The 21,481-nt window shown below is 63.3% G+C and overlaps 4 protein-coding genes across 8 annotated transcripts; 2 read left to right on the top strand and 2 right to left on the bottom strand.

The window, feature by feature from the left end:
• Positions 1–56: 56 nt before the first annotated feature.
• Positions 57–2,858, bottom strand: PLEKHJ1 (pleckstrin homology domain containing J1). 3 transcript variants are annotated; one of them, XM_060145738.1, is made up of 6 exons: positions 2,270–2,858; positions 2,103–2,170; positions 1,869–1,935; positions 857–966; positions 717–780; positions 57–628 (listed from the first exon to the last, which is right to left on the bottom strand). In XM_060145738.1, the coding sequence occupies exons 1-5, from the start codon at positions 2,361–2,363 to the stop codon at positions 739–741; spliced, it is 381 nt and encodes a 126-aa protein (XP_060001721.1). In that variant the 5' UTR covers positions 2,364–2,858; the 3' UTR covers positions 57–628; positions 717–738. The 3 variants fall into 3 exon arrangements, with proteins under 3 accessions (XP_060001721.1, XP_060001722.1, XP_060001720.1); XM_060145739.1 differs by having other exon boundaries at positions 871–966; positions 2,270–2,857; XM_060145737.1 differs by having other exon boundaries at positions 876–966; positions 2,270–2,838.
• Positions 2,493–13,207, top strand: SF3A2 (splicing factor 3a subunit 2). The gene is made up of 9 exons (XM_060145735.1): positions 2,493–3,020; positions 7,580–7,744; positions 9,264–9,335; positions 10,077–10,123; positions 10,323–10,432; positions 11,402–11,451; positions 11,532–11,672; positions 12,150–12,218; positions 12,305–13,207. The coding sequence occupies exons 2-9, from the start codon at positions 7,619–7,621 to the stop codon at positions 13,082–13,084; spliced, it is 1,395 nt and encodes a 464-aa protein (XP_060001718.1). The 5' UTR covers positions 2,493–3,020; positions 7,580–7,618; the 3' UTR covers positions 13,085–13,207.
• A 67-nt stretch (positions 13,208–13,274) lies between these two features.
• On the top strand, positions 13,275–16,685 carry AMH (anti-Mullerian hormone). 2 transcript variants are annotated; one of them, XM_060146751.1, is made up of 5 exons: positions 13,275–14,376; positions 14,934–15,076; positions 15,290–15,398; positions 15,513–15,672; positions 15,758–16,685. In XM_060146751.1, exons 1-5 carry the CDS (start codon positions 13,911–13,913, stop codon positions 16,614–16,616), a joined length of 1,737 nt encoding a protein of 578 aa, XP_060002734.1. In that variant the 5' UTR covers positions 13,275–13,910; the 3' UTR covers positions 16,617–16,685. The 2 variants fall into 2 exon arrangements, with proteins under 2 accessions (XP_060002734.1, XP_060002733.1); XM_060146750.1 differs by having other exon boundaries at positions 15,513–16,685.
• Positions 16,686–16,898: 213 nt separating this feature from the next.
• On the bottom strand, positions 16,899–20,804 carry JSRP1 (junctional sarcoplasmic reticulum protein 1). Of its 2 annotated transcripts, XM_060146748.1 has the most exons (7): positions 20,681–20,804; positions 19,594–19,746; positions 19,170–19,207; positions 18,922–19,024; positions 18,340–18,510; positions 17,559–17,650; positions 16,899–17,451 (listed from the first exon to the last, which is right to left on the bottom strand). In XM_060146748.1, exons 2-7 carry the CDS (start codon positions 19,709–19,711, stop codon positions 16,990–16,992), a joined length of 984 nt encoding a protein of 327 aa, XP_060002731.1. In that variant the 5' UTR covers positions 19,712–19,746; positions 20,681–20,804; the 3' UTR covers positions 16,899–16,989. The 2 variants fall into 2 exon arrangements, with proteins under 2 accessions (XP_060002731.1, XP_060002732.1); XM_060146749.1 differs by lacking the exon at positions 20,681–20,804 and having other exon boundaries at positions 18,922–19,015; positions 19,594–19,764.
• Positions 20,805–21,481: the final 677 nt, after the last annotated feature.

Here is a 21,481-nt window from a genome sequence, read left to right as displayed (position 1 = left end):
GGCAGCCTGCGGAGGACAGAGGTCCCTCTCTGCATTCACTGCACCGCCGTCCCGTGTGAAAAAGAGGTACCTTTATTTGAACAGAACAAACTGGCCACCCGAAAGGCGCACCTTCCAGCTCTGCCCAGAGGCGTCCGGCCGGGGCCTGCCCCTTCAGCAGGAGAATTCACAGCAGCCCCAGCATGGGCCCACGCCCTTCACAGCATCACCTAATGTTGTACATTCAGCCTGCACGGGGCAGGAGAGTTGCACCAGCCTCAGGCACCTGCCAGGCCTGGATGGACGCACCCAAGGGGCTGGGCACAGCTCCTGGGAGGGGACACCTGTCCCCTGGCAGCAGCATGTGGCACTGAGGTGCCACAGTCCAGTGGGTCCCAGTGCATCCAGAAGGGGCTTGCTGGATTGTTTCTTCAAAAAGGCAGCCCCTGCGGATCCTGGGGCTTTTAAAATCTGTAAACCAAGACACCTCCCACGACAAATCAAGGCTTGGCCAAGAAACCGGGGACCCAGGGAGGGTTCATCCAGCCCCCAGCAGGAAAGCTGAGGAGCCCCACACCCAGACTCATGCCTTCAGGCCGCTCAGCTGGAACCTGGCCTCCTCTGATATGCCGAACTGCTCCAGGGGATCCTGTGTGGGTGGACGATGGTGGGGGGGGGGGCGGCATGAGCCTAGGCCCAGAAGACCCCCCAACTCCCACCCCTGCACCCACGCGCACCTTGCCAGTCATCTTCTGGATCTCATTCCGGTAGAAGATGAGGCTCCTCCGCATGAACTCGTAACTAGGGAGGAGGGTGGTGTGAGTCCACAGGGCCTGCCCCGCCCCTGCCCCAGGCCCCCAAGGCGGCCGCACCCCACCTGGCTCGACGCACCCCACCTGGCTCGACGCAGAGCAGCCATCCACTCCTGACACTGCTCCTCACTGCAACACTCAAAGTGATACTTTCTCTCTGGGTCCTCTAGAAAGCCTGCGGAAGGAGTAGCCCCCATCTGTCCCTGCTCGCTCCCACCTCCCCCCCACCCAGCCCTCAACTTCCTCTTGCCATTGTCCACGACTGTCCCCTTTCCAGCCCCGGCCCGCCTGGGCCCACTGCTTCCCACCAGCTGGGCGTCGGTTTAACTGTGTCCCCCAAAAGATGTATGTTCGAGTTTTAAAAAACATGAGACATTTCCCAGGACTATGAATCTATCCGGATGTGGAATCACTGCAGGTCTAAATAGTTACAAGCAGTTGAGCTGAAGTCACGCTGCACTAGGGTGAGCCGCTAATCCAACAGGACTGGTGTTCTTAAGAAAATGAAACCTGGACACTACCACACAAGGGAGAAGAGCCCATGAAAAGGAAGGCAGAGATGGAGTGAAAACGGTCGCCAGCGACCCCCCAGAAGCCGGGAGAGAGATCATGGGGGCAGATTCTCCTTCAGAAGGAACCAGCCATGCCAACACTCTTGATGTCACACTTCTTGCCCCCCAAAACTGGGAGAAATAAATTTCTGCTGTTTAAGCCCCCTAGTCTGTGGCACTCTTGCAGCCTCCCCGGAAGACTAGTTAGTAGCTCCGTCTTCGCCTGCAGACCCCACCCTCTCAAGACGACCCAGGAGAATCCTCCCAGTCCCCCAGCACAGGGCCCTGATCCCAGGAGAAATGAAACAATTACAGCGAGGCATCCACCCCGAGAGGGCAGCGCTCCCCAACAAGACAAGGGCGGCCTCTGGGGTAGTGCGCTCGGCCTGGGTCCCCACCCAGAGGAGCCAGCGCGAGTGGGGCTGCCCGGGACACTGGACTCAGCCTCTGGGGACTCAGGCGGGGCCGCGCCGGGGTGGAGCGGGGCGGGACGGGGTCAAGTAGCCTCGCCCCAGGCCGCACTCACTGATGGAGAAGCCGCTGGGCTCTTCCTGAGTGACTCTGCAGTGCTCCAGCAGCAGGGCTCCGACGGGCTAGGGGCAGACAGGGGCATGGGGGCGGGCACCGGGAACCTGCCCCCGCCCCGCCCCCGACTCCACACCCCGCCCCCCAACTGCGGCCGCCCCCCCCCAACTCCGGACCCCGACCCCGACCCCGACCCCAACCCCAAACCCCGACCCCGCCCTCCCCGCCGCCTTACCTCCGCCTCGTCCGTCCGGAAGTAGAAGAGGAAGTTGACCACCAGCTTCACCAGCCGCCGTTTCACCACTGCGGGAACAAGGCGGGCTCGCGCGCGTTCCGCGGCTGCCCACCCCCGCCCCCCGGCCGCCCTGCCGCCCGGCCGCTCCGGCGCCTCGGGCCGCTCACCGCTGCCCTTCTTGGGGCCCCGCATGCCCAGCTCAGCTGCCATCTCGGCCGGCTGCCGGGACAGCGCCTGCAGCTCCTTCTCGTTATAGCGCATGGCGCCGCTGGGACCCAGAACGCGGAGCGCTGGGCCGCGCCCTCCGGGCCGCCGTCCTCACTCGCGCCGCTGCCGGCGCCAAAAGAGTCCCACGGCGTCGTCCCGGAAGCGCGGCCGGAGCTACCACGCCTGCGCGCTCCCGGGCCGCCCAGCCTGTCCTACACCGGCGAGTGGCAGAAACGTCCCGGGGGCCGCCGGGGCCGAGTAGAGCCTTCGTGGGGCGCACAGAGCAGTAGGCAAGATGGACGGTTGTCACGTAACCAAGCAACAAGGTGGACCCGGGGTGGAAACGATAAAGCACCCCCACGACCTATAGCGCCCAGTACTCAAGGGAACAGGCGGACGGGAGTGGGAGACGAGAAGCAACTCGCTATCCCGCGAGAACTGGCTCCGCGCGAGTTTGGCCGACGATAAGCACAGTGAGAGCCGGTGCGCACGCGCGCTTCGGCTTCCGGCCTGCACTCCTGCTGCCCGCAGTCCTCCAGCCTCCGAAGCGTCTAGCCCGCGCCGCTGGGCGGGCCGGGCATGCGCACACGGAAGAACCCCGCCCCGCTTGCCCTCGGAAGTGCTTCCTTAGCCCGCGGCGCGCATGTGCAGAACGAAGTCGGCGCGGCGGCAGAGGTGGTGGCCGAACAGGCGACGGCGGTGCGGCCGCGGGTGAGAGTTAAGAGCCGCGCGGGGCTAGGGCGGCGACCGCGAGGGGCTCCCTGGAGGGGAGTAGGCGAGGGGCGCCTCGGCAGGGGCGCGGGCTGGGGGCGGGCGCCGGCTCCGCGCCCGGCGCTGGGCAGGCCCGACCCCCACATCCTCGCCCGCTAGGAGCTCCGGCTGCAAAGGCCCATTGGGTCGGGTCGGGTCGGGTGGCGGCTCCCGTGGTCCGGGGCGCCTTCCCTGCGCCCGAGGACTCGTCCGTTGGCTTGCTGGCTCTGTGGTCCGGGACTCACCTGGATAGGGGTGACGGCGGCCCCAGTTCCAGGCCCACCGAGTGGAAAGGAAGGTCCGGAGGCGGAGCGCCCGGCACCGCGCCCGAGGCCACCAGAGCCCGTTAGCTGGGCCCGTTTCGCAAGCGAAGCCCCGAGGTTAAGTGACTTCCCCGCCTGTCAGTCTAGGTTTCTTATACCATTCTTCTTCCTGCCCCCCAAAGCTCATTAACTTCTTCACCTTTCCTATTCGCCTGATTTTCTTTGCTTGTTGTTAAACCTTTGTACTCAAAGCGTTTTCACCTCACACGCCTAGCGGTTGTATTTTCCCACAGGTTGAAACAAATGGAAGTCTTTTTTCCTTTCCCCCGTGGAAACTTCCCTCTCAAAGCTGTCATCCTCCTGCTCCGGTCGGGACTGGAGCCCCACCTTGCAGCTGAGTAGCTGTCCTAGAACCTGTTGTCCGGGCTCCCCTGGGCTGGCTTCTTTTCAGTGTGACCATCTACTCCCCTTCCTTTCTTCCATCAGAGCTCATCAGGTAGCTTTTGAAGAAGTCGACTAATTTTTTTTTTTTTTTTTTTTGGTGATACGCGGGCCTCTCGCTGTTGTGGCCTCTCCCGTTGCGGAGCGGACGCACAGGCTCAGCGGCCATGGCTCACGGGCCCAGCCGCTCCGCGGCATGTGGGATCTTCCCGGACCGGGGCACGAACCCGCGTCCCCTGCATCGGCAGGCGGACTCTCAACCACTGCGCCACCAGGGAAGCCCTCGACTCATTTTTTTTATATTGAGCTCTCGGTTAGCTGAAAACGGCTTTATTTACCCTCACAGGCAGAAGGGTGGGTGTAAAGTTCCAGATCAAAAGCCCCCGGTGGGAGCTGTGAAAGCATTGCCCGTCTTAGGAGTTCCCTGCTGTCCTGAAGGGTCTCGTCCCGTTCTGGTTTCCGACCTCTTGTTTCTGATTTTCTTTCTGTCTAGTAGAAACTTTAGGTTTTCATTAGTGCTGTGAAATTTAATGGTTTCTTCGTTTGAGAGTGGTTTTTTTTGGTTTTGTCTGAAAATTAGGTTCTTTCAGTTCTGGGGTATTTTCTTTTATTTCATAGGTTATTCTTTTGATGATATTCTCCACGTTTGTTCTTTTTAATTGTTATTTTATGTGGGTCTATAGTTGATTTACGACATCGTGTTAGTTTCAGGCGTACAGTAAAGTGATTTATACACATACATGTGTCCGCTCTTTTTCAGGTTCTTTTCACATATAGGTCATTGCAGAGCATTGAGCACAGTTCCCTGTGTTATGCAGGAGGTCCGTAGTGATTATCTTTTTTTGAATAAAGTTATTTATTTTATTTATTTTTGGATTTGTCAGGTCTTTGTTGCTGCGCACGGGCTTTCTCTACTTGCGGCGAGCAGGGGCTACTCTTCGTTGCGGTGCGCGGGCTTCTTGTCGTGGCAGCTTCTGTTGTTGCGGAGCATGGGCTCTAGGTGCGCAGGCTTCAGTAGTTGTGGCGTACGGGCTTAGCTGCTCCGCAGCATGTGGGATATTCCTGGTCCAGGGCTCGAACCCGTGTCCCCTGCATTGGCAGGCGGATTCTTAACCACTGCGCCACCAGGGAAGCCCTGGTTATCTATTTTAAATATAGTAGTGTGCCCACGTTTCGTTCTGTTTTCAGTTCGTGATTTCTAGATTCTTGCTTTGCCTGTTATTATTTTGCTATTATTGTTATTATTGTTGTTCATTTTCCTGTTCTCCATTATGAAAGCCTTCTTTAACTCTTACATTCAAGCGCTCGTATTCATTGTTTTGTCAGGTTCATCACGTATTTACTTTTAAAGGTTTATTTTTTTTTAACTTTATTTGTTTATTTAGGCTGCACCGGGTCTTAGTTGTGGCATGCGGACTCTTAGTTGCAGCATGTGGGATCTAGTTCCCCGACCAGGGATGGAACTCAGGCCCCCTGCATTGGGAGCGTGGAGTCTTACCCACTGGACCACCAGGGAAGTCTCAGGGTTCGTCTGGTTTTAATTCACCATGCTCACCTTTGGCATCTATTCTAGTTTCACGATGTGGTAACGTCTCCTGTCATCCGGGAGGACGTTAACATCTTCTATTGATGTTTTCACCAGGTTTCTTTTTTCTCTGATACACACGTTTCTTTGCGTCTGTTTATGTTAAGTTACCAGTCTGCATGGAGAGTAGTGCTTCTCATCTAGCGAGCTCAGTGGGCCTGGCAGAGTGCTGGGGTTTGGGGAGTGTGGGGGGCCCCCAACTGTCAGTGTCTGAGAATACTGTCTCTGGTGCTCTCTTCCCAGAAAAGACTCCTGATCTCCCCTGGGCTGGGAGCACCAGCTGGGTCTCCTGCCTGCTGGACACAGACCAGGGGAAGGGGTGTTGCCTGCTGCTTAACGGGTGGGTTTTTTGTTGTCTTTTTTTTTTTTTTTTTTTTTTTGGCTGCATCAGGTCTTCGTTGCTGCGCGGGCTTTCTTTAGTTGCGGCGAGAGGGGGCTACTCTTCGTTGTGGCGCGTGGGCTTCTCATTGCGGTGGCTTCTCCTGTTGTGGAGCAGGGGCTCTGGGTACGCGGGCTTCAGTAGTTGTGGCTCGCGGGCTCTAGAACGCAGGCTCAGTAGTTGTGGTGCATGGGCTTAGTTGCTCTGTGGCATGTGGGATCTTCCCAGACCAGGGCTCGAACCCATGTCCCCTGCATTGGCCGGCGGATTCTTAACCACTGCGCCACCGGGGAAGCCCTAGCAGATGGGTTTTGATGGACCTGCCCCCTTTTCTCTCTGGCCTCATCTCAGTCTCTGATAGCTACTGGCACTCACTGTAACGTGGTGAGTGATTAAGTACTTGCTTGTGTTTGGGTTTCCTGAGCCAGTCGGATCCTCTCCACAGGTGCTCTCACGACACCTGTGGTGCGTACTCCCGGCTAGGACAAGAGCTTGTTCTGGCTGCTTGAGGAGAAACTGGGCTCCCCCCAAACTGACTGGAACTCTTGGCTCTGGTAGTGTTTTGCCTTTACCAGTTGGCGGCTCTGGGTGGACTTAGCGTGAAATAAAAAGTCTAGTCCTGGGATTCTGCAGCCTCACCACGTGTGAGGTTTTTGTAAACTCATCAGGTCACACTGCCGGTCGGTGGCACAGCTGGCTGGTGCCTGGACTGTTAGTTTCCTGTGGTCGGTGCAGCAAACCACCACCGACTTAGTGGCTTAAACGACCTAAGTTCATGATGCAGCTCTGGAGGTCAGGAGTTCATTGTGAGTCTCACTGAGCTTTATTTCTTCTGGAGCCTCCAGGGGAGCATCGGTTCCACCTTTTCCAGCTTCTAGAGGCGCCGCATCCCTGGCTCGCGGCCCGTCCTCCATCCTCACAGCCGGCAGCGCAGCATCTCCTGTCTCTCTCTGCCTCTGACCCCCCTGCCTCCCTCCTATAAGGACCCTGTGATGACACTAGGCCCCTTGGGGAATCCAGGGTCCTCCCCTTCTCAGGGGCCGTAACTTAACCCCACCTGCAAAGTCTCCTCTGCCCCGTGAGGTGACACGTCCAGGAACCCTTGAGATTGAGATGGGGCCATCTTTGGCAGGGGTCATAGTCACTCCTGGGCCCCATCCCTGTGAATTTACCCCAACAGAGACAAGATGCCAGGGGCCTGGGGCCAACATTGACCAGTGGGAAAGGGAGTGTAAGATGAGAGAGGTTCCTGGAGGTTGGGTCTGAGCTGAGCCTGAAGGAGGGTGGGAAACAGTGGCTGGGCTGGAAGAGACATCAAGGGCTCGGGAGAGCCTTCCTCAGCCGCGAACGAGCCGTGAACATCTTGTGCGTTAGGCAGTGGCGGGGGGATAGGTTGGTAGATGTGTTCCTTGTTTCCAGCAAATGTACAGCTGAGCCAGAGAAGCAGAATTTAGGCTGAGAGAAATAAGTGTAAGACAATCAGAAAGGGAATTCAGAGGAGGGAGTGAACAGCATGGGCTTGGGTGGTCTGGGGAGGCTTCTTGGAGGAGGTGAGACTAATTAGTGAGACCTTGGTCTCATTTTGCCCTTTGCCATTTCGGGTCCTTGGGCCTTTGCACTCCTCAGGCTGGGGGGACTTCCTCAGTCCACCCACCAGGTCACCTGGAGATGCCCTGTTTCTCCTTCTTCCTCATTTCCATGTGCTTGGCCCATAGTGGACCCTCGGCCACTGGAAGAGACTTGGTAAAGCGTGGGCATGAGGCTGAGAGCTGCGAGAGCTCTGGGGGATGAGGCTGAACCAGGAGGGCGAGGCCTCCTGCGCAGCCTCACAGCCGCCCCTTGGCCTCCACAGGTTTCCTCTCTGGTCTGGTAGAGCCCCAAGGTCCTCACCATGGACTTCCAGCATCGCCCCGGAGGCAAGACCGGGAGTGGGGGCGTGGCCTCCTCCTCTGAGAGCAACCGGGACCGTAGGGAGCGCCTCCGGCAGCTGGCCCTGGAAACCATCGACATCAACAAGGTACACGTGCCCTCCCGCCGCCTGTGCCCACCCTGCACCAGGGAGCTTCACCTGGAGTGGCAGCTCTCAGTGTCCACCAGAGGCCGGCTGCTGTTCGTAGCCCCACGTTTGAAGGGTCTGTTAGCACAGGAAGCTATACTTAGCCAGAGGTGTGGGGAGTCGCCAGTGGTGGGGGCCCTGATGGCACCACAGGCAGCGAAAGACAGCAGCTTATCCGTACAGAGCTGTAGGGAGACAGGCCTCTGCCTCGGCCCTGGGGATACGTATGTGGGTCCCCCTGGGCGCTGTGGGGTGTGCAGCAGCATCCCTGCCCTGCCCCCGCGCCAGATGCCAGGAGCTCCCCAGTCACAGTGGCCACAGATGTCCCCATATGTCGCTCAGTGTCCCTTGGGGGGCGGAATCACCTCCGGTGAGACCCCAGGGATAGGGATTCCACTGACCCCAGGAGACTGGGTTCCATGACCACCTGACCTCTGTGGTCCTGGGATGCTGTACACATTTCAGTCCACACCTGAGTGGGAGGGAGAGGAGGTGATACAGATGATGGGGGCCCCCCTGGTTTACACCAGCTGAGCATCGGGGATTTATCCTGGTGTCCAGCGTGAGCAGGGAGCAGACTCAAGGTTTTCGCGAATAACTGACTAAGGGTTTCTCAGCTTGGAGGTGCGGCCCGGTCATTCCCTGGGGCGTGGGGGCCGTCACAGGCGCTGTTGGGTGTGGAGCAGCACCCTCACCTCGACACTTGATGCCAGGAGCCCCCAACTCTTGACAACGACTGACGTCCCCAGACATTGCCCAGTGGACCCTGGAGGCAGAGTTGCCCTCGATGTGCCCCTTGCTGTTCAGTGTATAGGTCCTCTTAGACTTTGAAACGCTCTGAGGTGTGTCGAGCCCGCACCGTGTGCCGGACGCTCCCAAAGCCCCTCAGAGGCCTGGCCTGGGAGGTCAGTTCTGTTACTCTTCCCATTTTCCAGATGAGGAAACAGAGTTGAGAGTGGGATTGTCATCGCCAATGACGACACGGTCTCTGGGCGGTGGAGTTGGGACCTGAACCCCTGCCGTCTGCTCTGCGCCTCTTGAGTGGTCACCAGTTGGCCCTGGAGCCCCTGCCCCACTCACGGGATGTGCAGAGACGGGGTCTCCTAGGGCCTCGGGTTGGCCTGCTTGCTTCTCTGCCCGCGTCAGGCTGTGCTGCGGCACGAGGAGGGCTGGCCTGGTCGGCGCCATGGAGATGCATGAGCAGCGGTGCTGTTTCGGCTCTGCCTCCTGGACCCCAGGCTGCCGAGGACGTGGGGCCGGGGCTCCCGGAGGACCCTTCCCCGAGCTTGCTGCAGGGGCGTGTGGTCAGCCCCAGCCCCACCCAGTGGGCTCTGCGGTGCTGCCTGGGGGGCTCCTGCTTGTCCTCTGCGCCCCCTCCCCCGCCGCGAGCGTTTGCCCTGAAGAGAGTGGTGTTCTCTCAGCGCCCGTGCGGGGTCCCCAGGGCCCCTCCCACCGCATAATAAGCGTGCTTCCTCCGCAGGACCCCTACTTCATGAAGAACCATCTGGGCTCCTACGAGTGCAAGCTGTGCCTGACGCTGCACAACAACGAGGTGTGGCCCCGCCCCTGCCCCACCCCCCACCCCGCCCCACCTGTGCTGCTGTGGACTTGGCGAGTCCTTCAGTACCGGTGGCACCGTTGCCACAGATGTGTATCTGGGAACGTGGGGACACCCTGGGATGTTCCACGTCAGGGTCGGGGTCGTGAAGTCTAGCCGGTGTGGCTCTAGTTTGCGCCTTTGAAGCAGGCGAGAGTCTGATGCTCCCTCACGCTGGGCCCCTCTCCTGGCACGAGTAGGTCCCTTTGTCCCTTTTCTCGTGTGGAGGACGTGCTTTGTTTCTGGTGGTTGCCAGCCCCGGTCGGCAGCACTGAATTGAACAGCCCGATATGGGAGGGTCTCCCCGCGGCATTGGGGCTGCTCATCCTCCGGGGAGGACCGTCCTGGGCATGCTGTCCCCGGGGGTCAGAAACCGCCCCCACCACCGGCCCCCGTTGAGAACCACTGATTCGCCTGTCTCATCCCTGGGGCATCGTGGAGATGGAATCACGGGACATGATCACTCCCGGGTTTCCCCACCACTTCCAAGCAGTGTCCACAGCCCACACTGCACCCCAGCAGCTGCAAGACTGCCCGCATCGCACCCTCCGGAGGCCCGCCTCACCCCCGGCTTTTGGGGGTCTCGTTCCCCTGTGTGCAGACCCACTAGCGCTCGTCTACTCAGCAGCGATCGGGTGCCTATCGGCACCTCCCCGCTCGCTTTGTTCTGAGCTGTGCGTCCCTCTCCCGTTCTAGGGGAGTTACCTCGCGCACACCCAAGGGAAAAAGCATCAGACCAACTTGTGAGTACCTCGCGCCCCTTCCCATGCCCGGCGCTCACCCCCACCAGAGCTGTCACCTCACTTGACCCCCGTCCCCCCTGACCTCGAAGCTCCAAGGTTGGCTGGGGCAGGGCGGGGGGGTGGCACTCCTGGCACCTGGGCCTATGGCCTTGGCGGCCTGTATGGAGGGGCCTCAGCCCCATGTCCGTCCCACCTGCAGGGCCCGGCGAGCAGCCAAGGAGGCCAAGGAGGCCCCCGCCCAGCCGGCGCCAGAGAAGGTCAAGGTGGAGGTGAAGAAGTTCGTGAAGATCGGCCGCCCGGGCTACAAAGGTAAGGATGCTCTGTGGCCTTGGCGGGCAGCCCCACACCCATCCACACCCACACCCACACCCACACCCACACCATCCGCCTCTGGGAAGTGGCTTCCTGTCAGAGGGCTTTCTTCCCTGGGGGCTGGGACCGCCTTCCCACCGTGAACTTTCACACACATGCCGGAGGAGGAGCAGTGTCGTTATTCTTTACGCTCCTAGCAAAGGTGGGTGAGCTTGTGGGACGTGAGCGCAAGCCCTGGTGTGGCTCTCTCCTCTGACCACGGAACTGGGTGCTGGCTCTTCTTCACCTGAGGAGAAAGGAAGGGGAGGGGGAGGGTCTGTGCGTGCAGCAGCGCCTGTGTCACCTGGTTCGGAAAGCCAGTCAGGCGGCCCAGCTGGAGCACAGGGGATACAGGAGACCGTGTGCCGGGGTGGGGGGGACGGCAGGCCACCTGGTAGGCGTCCTGCTAAGGTGGGGACATCCTGCGTGTGGGTGGCGTTTCGGGGCGTGGCGTGCAAAGGCCCTGGGGTGGGCCTGCTTGGTGAGCCAGGACAGGGATGGCACTGTTTCCCTGGGGAGGCCACCACAGGCTTTCTGGCCAGTCCAGGCCATCTGGCGTCTTCCTGGGTGTAGCGGGGAGACACTGAGCACCCGTGTGGAAAGCAGCCCAAAGCCACAGAGCTCTGGCAGTGGGCACCCTCTCCCAGAAGTGGGGGCACAGTCTTGACCCTCACACTCGATGCTCCCCAGGTGGGGGGGCGGGCAGTGGGGAGGTCTCCCTCCCACCCCCACCCCCACCCGTGTGATCTGGGGCAGATGGCACCCGGGGTGCAGCCCTCCCAGCCCTGGGTGGTGCCCGTCCAGCTGCGGATGGCTCTTGTGCTTCCCCAGCCAGGTGACCACCCCCAGGCCTGCTCTCCCGTTTGTGGGTGGTGTTAGGCCAGCCCCAGGGCCCCTTAGCTGGTCCTGACACCTCCTGTGTTGCAGTGACCAAGCAGAGGGACACGGAGATGGGTCAGCAGAGCCTCCTCTTCCAGGTGAGCAAAGGCTGGGGACCCAGTTCTGAGGGAAGGGGCTCCCTGAGAGGCGGTGCTGCCACCTGGCCGTGTCCCCACAGATCGACTACCCCGAGATTGCCGAGGGCATCATGCCCCGCCACCGTTTCATGTCCGCCTACGAGCAGAGGATCGAGCCTCCGGACCGGCGCTGGCAGTACCTGCTCATGGCCGCCGAGCCCTACGAGACCATTGCCTTCAAGGTAGCGCACTGGACCCCCGAGAGGTGGGGAGCCGGCTGAGGAGTTTGCTTCGTCCGGGCAGCTGGCCTCCAGCCCACTCCAGGATGCCCCTTCCTGCCAGGGCCAGGGATATCCCTCTGGGCCCTTGCCTCTTGAGAGGGTGGCAAAGGACAAGGCAGCGCGAGGGCCGGGGGCTGGGCATTGAGGTGGGTGTCCGCCCAGAAGCAGAGACCCCTGACATGGCCCCAGCAGTAAGGTGTCCCTGCTGCTGACTGTTCATGGATTCCATGACCGGATCTGGTCCCCAGATGGACGTTAATGGCATAGCGTAGATCACGGCTTTCTCGGGCTTGCAGGTTTGCTGAGCGGTGGAGCAAGGACATCAGTCGACTCTGTTACCCCTAAGCTAGACCCTGTCCCCTCACAGAAGGGCCTCCTCAGCCAGGCCATCTCGTGGTCCTGAAGGCCCGTCTCTGCCCCCTGCTCCACCCCACGCAGGTGCCAAGCAGGGAGATTGACAAGGCTGAAGGCAAGTTTTGGACTCACTGGAACCGGGAAACTAAGCAGGTGAGTCATTGCAGGTCCAGGCAGTTGCCGAACCTTCTCCCAGCCCGAGGCCCAGGGGCCATGCTCAGCCTCTCCTTTCTGTCCAGTTTTTCCTCCAGTTCCACTTTAAGATGGAGAAGCCACCGGCCCCGCCGAGCCTCCCTGCAGGGCCTCCTGGGGTGAAGCGGCCCCCACCCCCGCTGATGAATGGTTTGCCCCCTCGGCCACCACTGCCCGAGTCATTGCCCCCGCCCCCGCCAGGAGGCCTGCCCCTGCCCCCCATGCCGCCCAGTGGGCCTGCGTCCTCGGGGCCTCCGGGCCCTCCTCAGCTGCCCCCACCGGCTCCCGGTGTCCACCCCCCAGCACCAGTGGTCCACCCCCCAGCATCTGGAGTGCACCCCCCAGCTCCTGGGGTCCACCCACCGGCACCAGTGGTCCACCCACCAGCATCTGGGGTCCACCCCCCTGCTCCGGGGGTCCATCCCCCAGCCCCAGGGGTCCACCCTCCAGCACCAGGGGTCCACCCTCCAGCCCCCGGGGTCCATCCTCCCCCATCTGCTGGGGTTCACCCCCAGGCCCCAGGGGTGCACCCACCAGCTCCTGCAGTTCACCCCCAGGCCCCGGGGGTCCATCCTCCAGCTCCCGGGGTCCACCCCCCAGCCCCAGGGATCCACCCCCAGCCTCCTGGGGTCCACCCCCCACCTCCTGGGGTCCACCCATCAGCTCCTGGGGTCCATCCTCCAGCTCCTGGGGTCCATCCCCAGCCTCCTGGAGTTCACCCCTCAAATCCCGGGGTGCATCCCCCAACTCCCATGCCTCCGATGCTGAGGCCCCCGCTGCCCTCCGAAGGCCCTGGGAACATTCCTCCCCCTCCCCCCACCAACTGAAAAGCCACCCCTGTCCCAGCAAGTCTGGCCTTGTTTTCCTGTGTTCCCCCCCGCAGAGTGAAGTTGAGTTTTTTGTACAGGGCTGGGCCGTGTTCCCAGAGCCCATTAAAGAGTCTCTGCTAACCTTGGAGTGCACTGCTGTGTGGGCTGGCCAGCGAGCGGGTGGGCGGGAAGCACCCACTCGCTGTGGGTGAACACGCACGGCTGCCCTCTGCCACCTATGGGGGTGGCTCAGGGTCGGGGCCCCACCAGGATCCCAGGGGGTGGCCGCTGGCAATGCTGTGCCCTGGAGGCTGCTGGGTGAGGACAGACCCTGCTGGCCAGCAGGGGGTCTGGGGTCGCCCTCTGGGAGGAGAGCAGAGCAAAGGCTGCTCGCTCTCCTTGGGGGTCTCTGTGGGCCCCGAAGGCGTGGTGAGCGAGCGTGCAGTGGGTGTGGGGGTTCGCCCCCCACCTACCCAGTGGTCCTGTGGGGCAGGGGCTCTGCACCTCTGCCCTCCTCCAGCACCCTCCACCCCCCCAAATTGTTGATCGTTTGGGCCACGCACTCCCTGCTCACATTCCTGCTCCTGGCTCTAAAGGGGAAAACTTGTCAAGGACATTTTGACAAATGGGTCACAGGCCACACTTTGTAGCACTGGTGAGAAGAAGATAGATAGGCAGCTGAGCCGGAACAGAAGGGGCTTTGAGGAGGCTGCCGGCCTGCCCGGGCTCACAGCGGGCACTGGCCCCCAAGGTCACATCCCTGAAGGAGATAGGGGCCGCCTTCTGGCACAAACATTCTTGCTCCCCCATATAAGCTGGGGCAGCCCGGCCTCTCCAAGCTCCCATGATGCAGGGTCCACCTCTCTCTCAGCTGGCCCTGGTGCTGTTGGCAGTGGGGGCCCTGCTGGGGGCCAGGACCCTCAGGGGAGAGGTCCCCAGCACCCTGGCCCTGCCCAGGGAGCCAACCCCAGGCGGCGGAGGCGGAGGGCTCATCTTGCACCAAGACTGGGACTGGCCACCCCCTGGTGTCTGGCCACCAGGCAGCCCTCGGGACCCCCTGTGCCTGGTGACCCTGGATGGGGGTGGCAACAGGAGCAGTGCTCCCCTGCGGGTGGTGGGGGCCCTGAGCGGCTACGAGCGGGCGTTCCTAGAGGCTGTGCGGCGCGCCCACTGGGGGCCCCGGGACCTGGCCACCTTTGCAGTCTGCCCCCCGAGAGACGGGCAGCCCGCCCTGCCCCATCTGCAGCAGCTGCAGGCATGGCTTGGGGGGCCCGGGGGGCGGCGGCTGGTGGTCCTGCACTTGGAGGAAGGTACGTGGGGCCCTAACCCAGGGGCCTGGGCGGGGGGCCGGCTCTGGTGCCCCGGGGTGGGAGAACCCTTGGGAAGTGGAGGCTGATGGCCACAGAGGTGGGTGATCTTATCTTTGCCCTACCTGGGGCAGCAAGTCCTCCTGCAGTGCCTGGGGAGGGTCCCCTCTCCTCCGACCTTGGAGCCACAGGGGGCAGGGCCAGCACAGCCTGAAGGTCCAGCCGAGGAGGGCCCCTCCCCCCACTCCCTGACCAGGCTGCCCAGGGGGCCTGTCCCCAGGGACCGCTGGCCTCAGACACACTACAAGGAAGGGCTTTACCCCAGGACATCCCCAGACCAAGAGACCCCAAGGGCTCCACCCCACTGCCCACAGTGTCTGTCACTCCTCCCAGGCCACCCGTGTCCCAAGGAAGCGCTACACCTGGGGTCCAGGGGCGTCAAGCCTCTCCGTCTAGGTTCCCCGGGGCTCTGGGTGGGGTGGGGGCTCTCCCTCCTGCAGGACTGGGACAGGCTTGGGGGAGGGGCTCAGGCATCCCCTTCCCCACTGTCCTGACCGCAGTGACGTGGGAGCCGACACCCTCGCTGAGGTTCCAGGAGCCTCCACCTGGAGGAGCCAGCCCCGAAGAGCTGGCGCTGATGGTGCTGTACCCAGGGCCTGGCCCGGAGGTCACCGTCACCGGGGCCGGGCTGCCCGGCGCCCAGGTACCAGGGAGTTGAAGGGGACTGCCCCTGGGCCACCAGGAGCCCTCACTCAGGGCGAGGAAGGGGTTACGGTTTTGTTGATTTTTTTAACTGGGTTTAACAAAAAGGCTGCAAGTGCCCAGGTTGGAATTTTGAAGGGATGCTAAGGGCAGCAGGCAGAGCAGGGCTGGCGCCCTGCGCACCCACTGCCTGGCTGAGCCCCCATTTCCGCAGAGTCTCTGCCTGAGCCGGGACTCCAGCTACCTGCCCTTGGTTGTGGGACGCCCCGAGGCGGCCTGGCGCGGGCCTGGGCTCGCCCTGACCCTGCGGCGCCGCGGAAACGGTAGGTCTCGCCCAGAGAGGGACAGGGATGCTGCGGAGCGTGGTGGGGACGGCTGTCCTCGACCCCCAGACCTCCGGCGCTGAAGCAGCGCCGCGCACGCGCCTCCCGTCGCAGGTGCGCCACTGAGCACCGCCCAGCTGCAGGCGCTGCTGTTCGGCGCCGACTCCCGCTGCTTCACACGGATGACCCCGGCGCTGCTCCTGCTGCCGCCGCGGGGTCCCACGCCGATGCCCGCGCACGGCCAGCTGGACTCGGTGCCCTTCCCGCAGCCCAGGTGCGCGCGGGCCCGGCCCTGGGGGCGCGGGGAGTGGGGGGCGGCGCAGCCTTGCGCCCTCACGATCCCCCACTCTGCCGTCCAGGCCGTCCCCAGAGCCCGAGGAGGCGCCGCCCAGCGCCGATCCCTTCCTGGAGACGCTCACGCGCCTGGTGCGCGCGCTGCGGGGACCCGCGTCCCGAGCCTCGCCGCCGCGTCTGGCCCTGGACCCGGGCTCGCTGACCGGTTTCCCGCAGGGCCAGGTCAACCTGTCGGACCCCGCGGCGCTGGAGCGCCTGCTCGACGGCGAGGAGCCGCTGCTGCTGCTGCTGCCGCCCACGGCAGCCACCCCCGGGGTCCCCGCGCCACTGCAGGGTCCGGCGTCCGCGCTGTGGGCCGCGGGCCTAGCGCGCCGGGTAGCCGCCGAGCTTCAGGCGGCGGCCGCGGAACTGCGCGGCCTCCCGGGGCTGCCGCCCGCCACCACCCCGCTGCTGGCACGCCTACTGGCGCTGTGCCCGGGGAACCCGGTCGGCCCCGGCGGTCCGCTGCGCGCGCTGCTGCTGCTGAAAGCGCTGCAGGGCCTGCGCGCCGAGTGGCGCGGGCGGGAGCGGAGCGGGTCGGCACGGGCGCATCGCAGCGCCGGCACCGCGGCCACCGACGGGCCGTGCGGGCTGCGCGAGCTGAGCGTGGACCTCCGCGCCGAGCGCTCGGTGCTCATCCCGGAGACGTACCAGGCCAACAACTGCCAGGGCGCGTGCGGCTGGCCGCAATCGGACCGCAACCCGCGGTACGGCAACCACGTGGTGCTCCTGCTGAAGATGCAGGCCCGCGGCGCCGCCCTGGCGCGCCCGCCCTGCTGCGTGCCCACGGCCTACGCCGGCAAGCTCCTCATCAGCCTGTCCGAGGAGCGCATCAGCGCGCACCACGTGCCCAACATGGTGGCCACCGAGTGCGGCTGCCGGTGACCCCGCGCCGTGCTCCGGCCGGCCCATATTTATTCGGACCCCTTCATCGCTCCCAATAAAGACCAGAAAGCACGCGGTTGGGGTGTCCGTGCATGTCTGGGGACAGGCGGAGGCCTCCTTCCCCCATTTCTCCTCTGGCAGGCAGGGCCGCGTCCTCCCCGTTGGCACCCACTGCCTCCCTGACCCCGCCCCCGCCCCCCCCCCACAGCCGCCTAAAGCTCCCCATCCCTGTCACTCAGGCCCCGGGCAGGTTCTGGAGTCCAGGCACAAAGGAGCAGGCGATGAGGGGGACCACAGCGCTCGCTTTATTTGCTGGAACTGCGGGGCGGTCGAGCAGAGGTTCAGGGACCCCCGCGCAGGACCCAGGTCTGGCTCAGTCCCGCCCCTTGCCCGCGTGGTGCTTCTGGCGGCCGGGAGGCCGGTCCTCCTCATCGGGGCGCCGCGGGGAGGCCCAGGCCTGCCTCTTCCTATGCTCGGGGTCTCTGGACTCTCCCGCCCATGCCCGATGGCCCCCTTCGCGCGCCTCCCAGCGTCGGTGTAGGGCCTCCCCGGCAGCCCGCGGCCTCTCCTCTTTCCGGGGCCTCTCCCTCCTCGGCCTCTCCTCCTTCTGTGGCCTCTCCTTCCGGGGCCTCTCCTTTCTCAGCCTCGCCGCCTTCTTCCGCCTCTCCTTGGGCCCTCGGTCGGCAAGCGGCACGCGCTCCTCCTCAGCGGTCTCCTCAGACTCCCCTTTGTCCTTCCCTGCAGCCCCGCTGCTCCTGGGAACCGCGGCCCTTTCCTCTACCTTCGCCGGGGGCTCGAGCGATCCCAGTGGGGGGGCCCAGGCCACGGACTTTGGCTGCAATGTGGACAGTGTGGGGTGGTGGGGTCGGCACAGAGTTCCAAGGCCCAGGCCCCTTCCCCCAGTGAAGGCCCCACTGACAGGTCACTTGAGGAAGTGCTTACCAGGGGTGACGCTGGCTCCTTCAGGGACGAGCTTGGCGGGACCCACGGCTCAGGGACAGGCGCAGGGGCTTCCGCCTCCCCCGCCACGGCCTCTGGGAGGGGACGGGAGGGGATGCGAAACAGCCTGGCCCAGGGGACCGACCACTGCACACCGTCCATCCCCGCCCTTGCCCCCAGAGACCCCTCTCCCTGGGGACATGCAAGGGTGCCCAGCCGGACCCCACCGGGTACGCTGAGGCTGGGCTGGGTCCCTCCGAGCCCTGGGAAGGGGTTCCGAGTCTCCGCTGCTGCGATGACCTTCCCTTCAAACCTCCCTCATTCAGGCTGCAAAAGGATACTCCCGTTTCTCTGAGGGACGCAGGAGCGCCCGCCCTGGCGCACAGAGAAAGCAGCACGCTACCGAACGGGGGCGCACACGCCCATCCCGGGCCTACAAGGCCCGGGGTGGGAGTCGTGGGGCAGTGAGGGTCGGTCACCGGGAAAGGGAGATGCACCGAGGTCCTTGCTGGGGGGTGGGGGGGCAGGGCTCCTCTTAAGGTCTATGGGAGGCGGGGGTCAAAGCTGGTCCTGGATAGAGGGAGTCGGGCGCGACCGTCGGGGTGCACAAGGTCAGTCTGTCCCTGAGCAGGAGGTGCACGGGGCGGGGGAACCCCCCCTCACTCACAAGGTCCATACTGGGGGGAAGGGGGGCGCACGGCCTAGAGTGGGAGCGCACAGACCCTCCCCCTGGGCTGTCCGCGCTTCCGGGAGGGAGTAACCACGTGCTGCGGCGCAGGCTCACCTCGGCACAGCTGGAAGGCGGAGCCCAGCAGCGCCACGAGCGAGGCGAGCACCAGGCACCTGTTGAGCGTCAGGTGTCCCCAGAGCAGCTCCTCGCTCAGGACCGGGGGCGTGGGCGGCGGCTGCGAGGGCGGCGCGGCCTGCGCCTTCTTCCGCGCGGGGCTCCGGGGACCTGCGGGAGCAAGTGCGGGCTGGGCGCAGGCCGCGTGGGGCTGACCCGCGGCTAAACTCAGCTCTGCCCTGCCCGGCTGTGCGGCCTTGGGCCGAGGAACTAAGCCCTGCGGGATTGGCCGCTTCACTGGGATGCCGAGAATATTCTAGAAGATAATTAGCTGAAGCTTAGTGGCACCTAAGCTGGTGTTATCATGAATTAGCAGAGGCTCCCACAGCCCACTGAGTAACGGCCTGTGACACCCAGACACCCCCCAGTCAGGAGCCCCATGCACGCTATCACCCTGCCCCCTAGATCCAAGGACCCAGCCCAGGACCGATCCCCCACCCCCATGCTGGTCCACACCCACCCCCCCCACCTCACCCCTGCCTCCCGGAAGCCCACTTGCTTCTGCTTTCAGCCTCTCCTTACCCGGTCCGGAGGCCACTTTGTCCACAGGCTCCTTTTCTGTTTTCTTGGGCCAAGCATCCACACCGCCTGCGGGGCTGCCCTCAGCTGCCGGCTCCTGAGAATCCTGTGGGGAGTAACATGTCATCCTGGGTGTTTCCCTAAGGGAGACCAAACCCTTCCCATGGGCTGCAGAAATGCACCCTCTTGGCCAACATGTCCCCTACTTTAGGGGCACCCTGGGCTGAAACCCCAGGGCCCTGGCTACTCACACGGGGCCAGCTGCTGGAGTCGGCCAGCCTGGATGTCGCTGTTGGCAGGAAAAGAGGGACAGTCACAGTCGTGGAAACCCCCAGGCTGATCCCACCCTCCGCTCAGTTCTGCTGGGTGAGGGGCAGGTGACTGCTCCCGTTCTGCAGATTAGAAAGCAGACAGACGCAGAGGCAGCCTTGCATGAAGGCACACAGCACGTCACTGCCAAGCTGGGATTCAAACCCCGACCTGTGTGGCCCAGCACCTGTGTTCTCTGGGCTCTTTACAAACCCCCAACACACTAATGGACACAGGTTGGAAATAGGGGGCATGGTTTAAGTCAGTCCAGTGTGGGAGACCGAGTCCTGGTCCCTGAAGGTGAGCCACCTGGCTCAACAGGAGGATGGGGGCGTGGGCTTCATCCTGTGGTACCCTCTTGGCTACCTTGAGCCCTGTCCTCCCGGGGCCGGCCTGGGCAGGGGTCAGCCAGTGCAGAGAGGTCCTCGTCCACTTGGCAACTGCCCAGGCCTCCATCCAACTCCTCCAAGGCCCTGGTTGTCATGGAGACGTCTGAGAAGCAGCAGGTCCGGAGTCCGGCTTGGGGGGGAGGGGGAGGAGGCAGCCTGCATTTGCTGAGCCCCTGGTATGGGCCTGGGCCTGGGCCTGACCTGGGGAGAAGGGGGCTCCCTACCTCCCCACACCGCCTTCCTTGTCCCTCTGCCTGGAGCCACCTTTCCTCGGTAGCTTCACACGCAGGGCACGACCACAGCCCTCCGCCAGGCACTCTCCCTGCCCCCCTCAGGCCTGCCTCAGGACCCCTCCTGACAGGCTGCTGGGCTGCTGGGGCCCAGAGTGGGCTGGGTTCTGGCCATGGTCACACAGAGGTGAGCAAAGAGCCCAAACCGGAACCCTTGGCTCCAGGGTCGGCTCATGTTCTCAGAGACCAGCGACTATTTTTATCCAGTGCCTGAGGCCAGCAGGACAGGCCAATGTGGGGCCCAGCCCCTCCTAGGCCCTTGCCCCCCTGGGGTCTCCCTTTGGACCATCCTCGCCCCCTATTCTTGGCACCCAGCCTCCCCCCAGACACCCTGGGTGTAGGAGCTCAAGCCCCAGCAGCCGGGACCGGCCTGGTTCTGGCCTTGGCAGGCAGGGGCAGGGGTCCCGGGCCTCCAGACCCCAACGCTGGGGTCGCCACCTCTTCTGGCCGTCTCTGCTCCCATAGGGCAGATGAAGAAACTGAGGCTGGAGGTGGAGCCGTGGGCCAGAGGTTGTGCAGAGCTGGAGCCAAACCCGTCTGTTGGCTTCCACAGCCCTGCTCTTTGGGGTCCCCAGTGTCTCTGCTGCCAGCGTTAGTGTGACCCATCCCTGGGGCCAGAGCAGGCCGTGGGGAAGGGGCCCAGTGGGCCAGGGGGTGCCCCTAAGGGTGTGTGTGGGCAGCCACAGGAGTCGGGGACACCCGTGGACCTCAGGGATGCCCTCCCAGATCCCAGGGACCACCATCTCTGCCCAGGCCTCCCTCTGCCCCTCTTACCCCGCTGTTGCCACGCTGGGCCTGGTGGACAGGATGGAGCATGGGGAGGGTGGCCCCAAGACAGACAGCAGCAGGTGGCTGGAGGCCGCGAGGTGGGCCAATCAGCTCCTCAGCCGCTGCGGGGGTGGAAGGAGGGCTGGCCTGAGGTCCCTGCTGGGGCACATCCCCACCTCGGAGCAGGGCCAGGCACTGGCCCCACCCCCATGAGCACAAAGCCACCACCAGGCTGGCCACGGTGACTCTGGGAGCATTGCTTCCTCTCTCAGCCTCAGAAAAGAGGGTCCCTGGGGGTGGGAGCACCCACAAAGCGTGGTCACCTCGCCTTTATGAGCACCTGCTGCGTGCCGGGCTCAGAAGCAGCTAAACATCCACGTCCCTGTGGAGCCGGGGTCCATCAGGGAGGGCTTCAGGGAGGAGGATGACACCATCGAAAAGAAGCCAGGCTCTGCAGGCTGACGCGGGTCAGGCACAGCTCAGAGGCCTTGGTTTCCTCATCTGGAAAGTCGGGTCGTTTCCTCCCAGGGGGGGCTGTGAGGCTCAATTGTGGGCTGTTTTTTTTTTTTCTTTTAATTGAAGTATAGTTGATTTACAATGTTGTGTTAGTTTCTGCAGTACAGCAAAGTGACTCAGTTATACGTATATATATTCTTTTTCATGTTCTTTTCCATTGTGGTTTATCACAGAATATTGAATATAGTTCCCTGTGCTTTATAGTAGGACCTTGTTGTTTATCCATCCTATATATAATAGTTAGCATCTGCTAATCCCAAACTCCCAATCCATCCCTCTCCCACCCCCCTT

Source organism: Lagenorhynchus albirostris, chromosome 3, assembly GCF_949774975.1.
Source record: "Lagenorhynchus albirostris chromosome 3, mLagAlb1.1, whole genome shotgun sequence".
Lineage (NCBI taxonomy): Eukaryota > Metazoa > Chordata > Mammalia > Artiodactyla > Delphinidae > Lagenorhynchus > Lagenorhynchus albirostris.
Note: the sequence above shows the minus strand (reverse complement) of the source record. Positions and strands in the feature narration are given on the sequence as shown.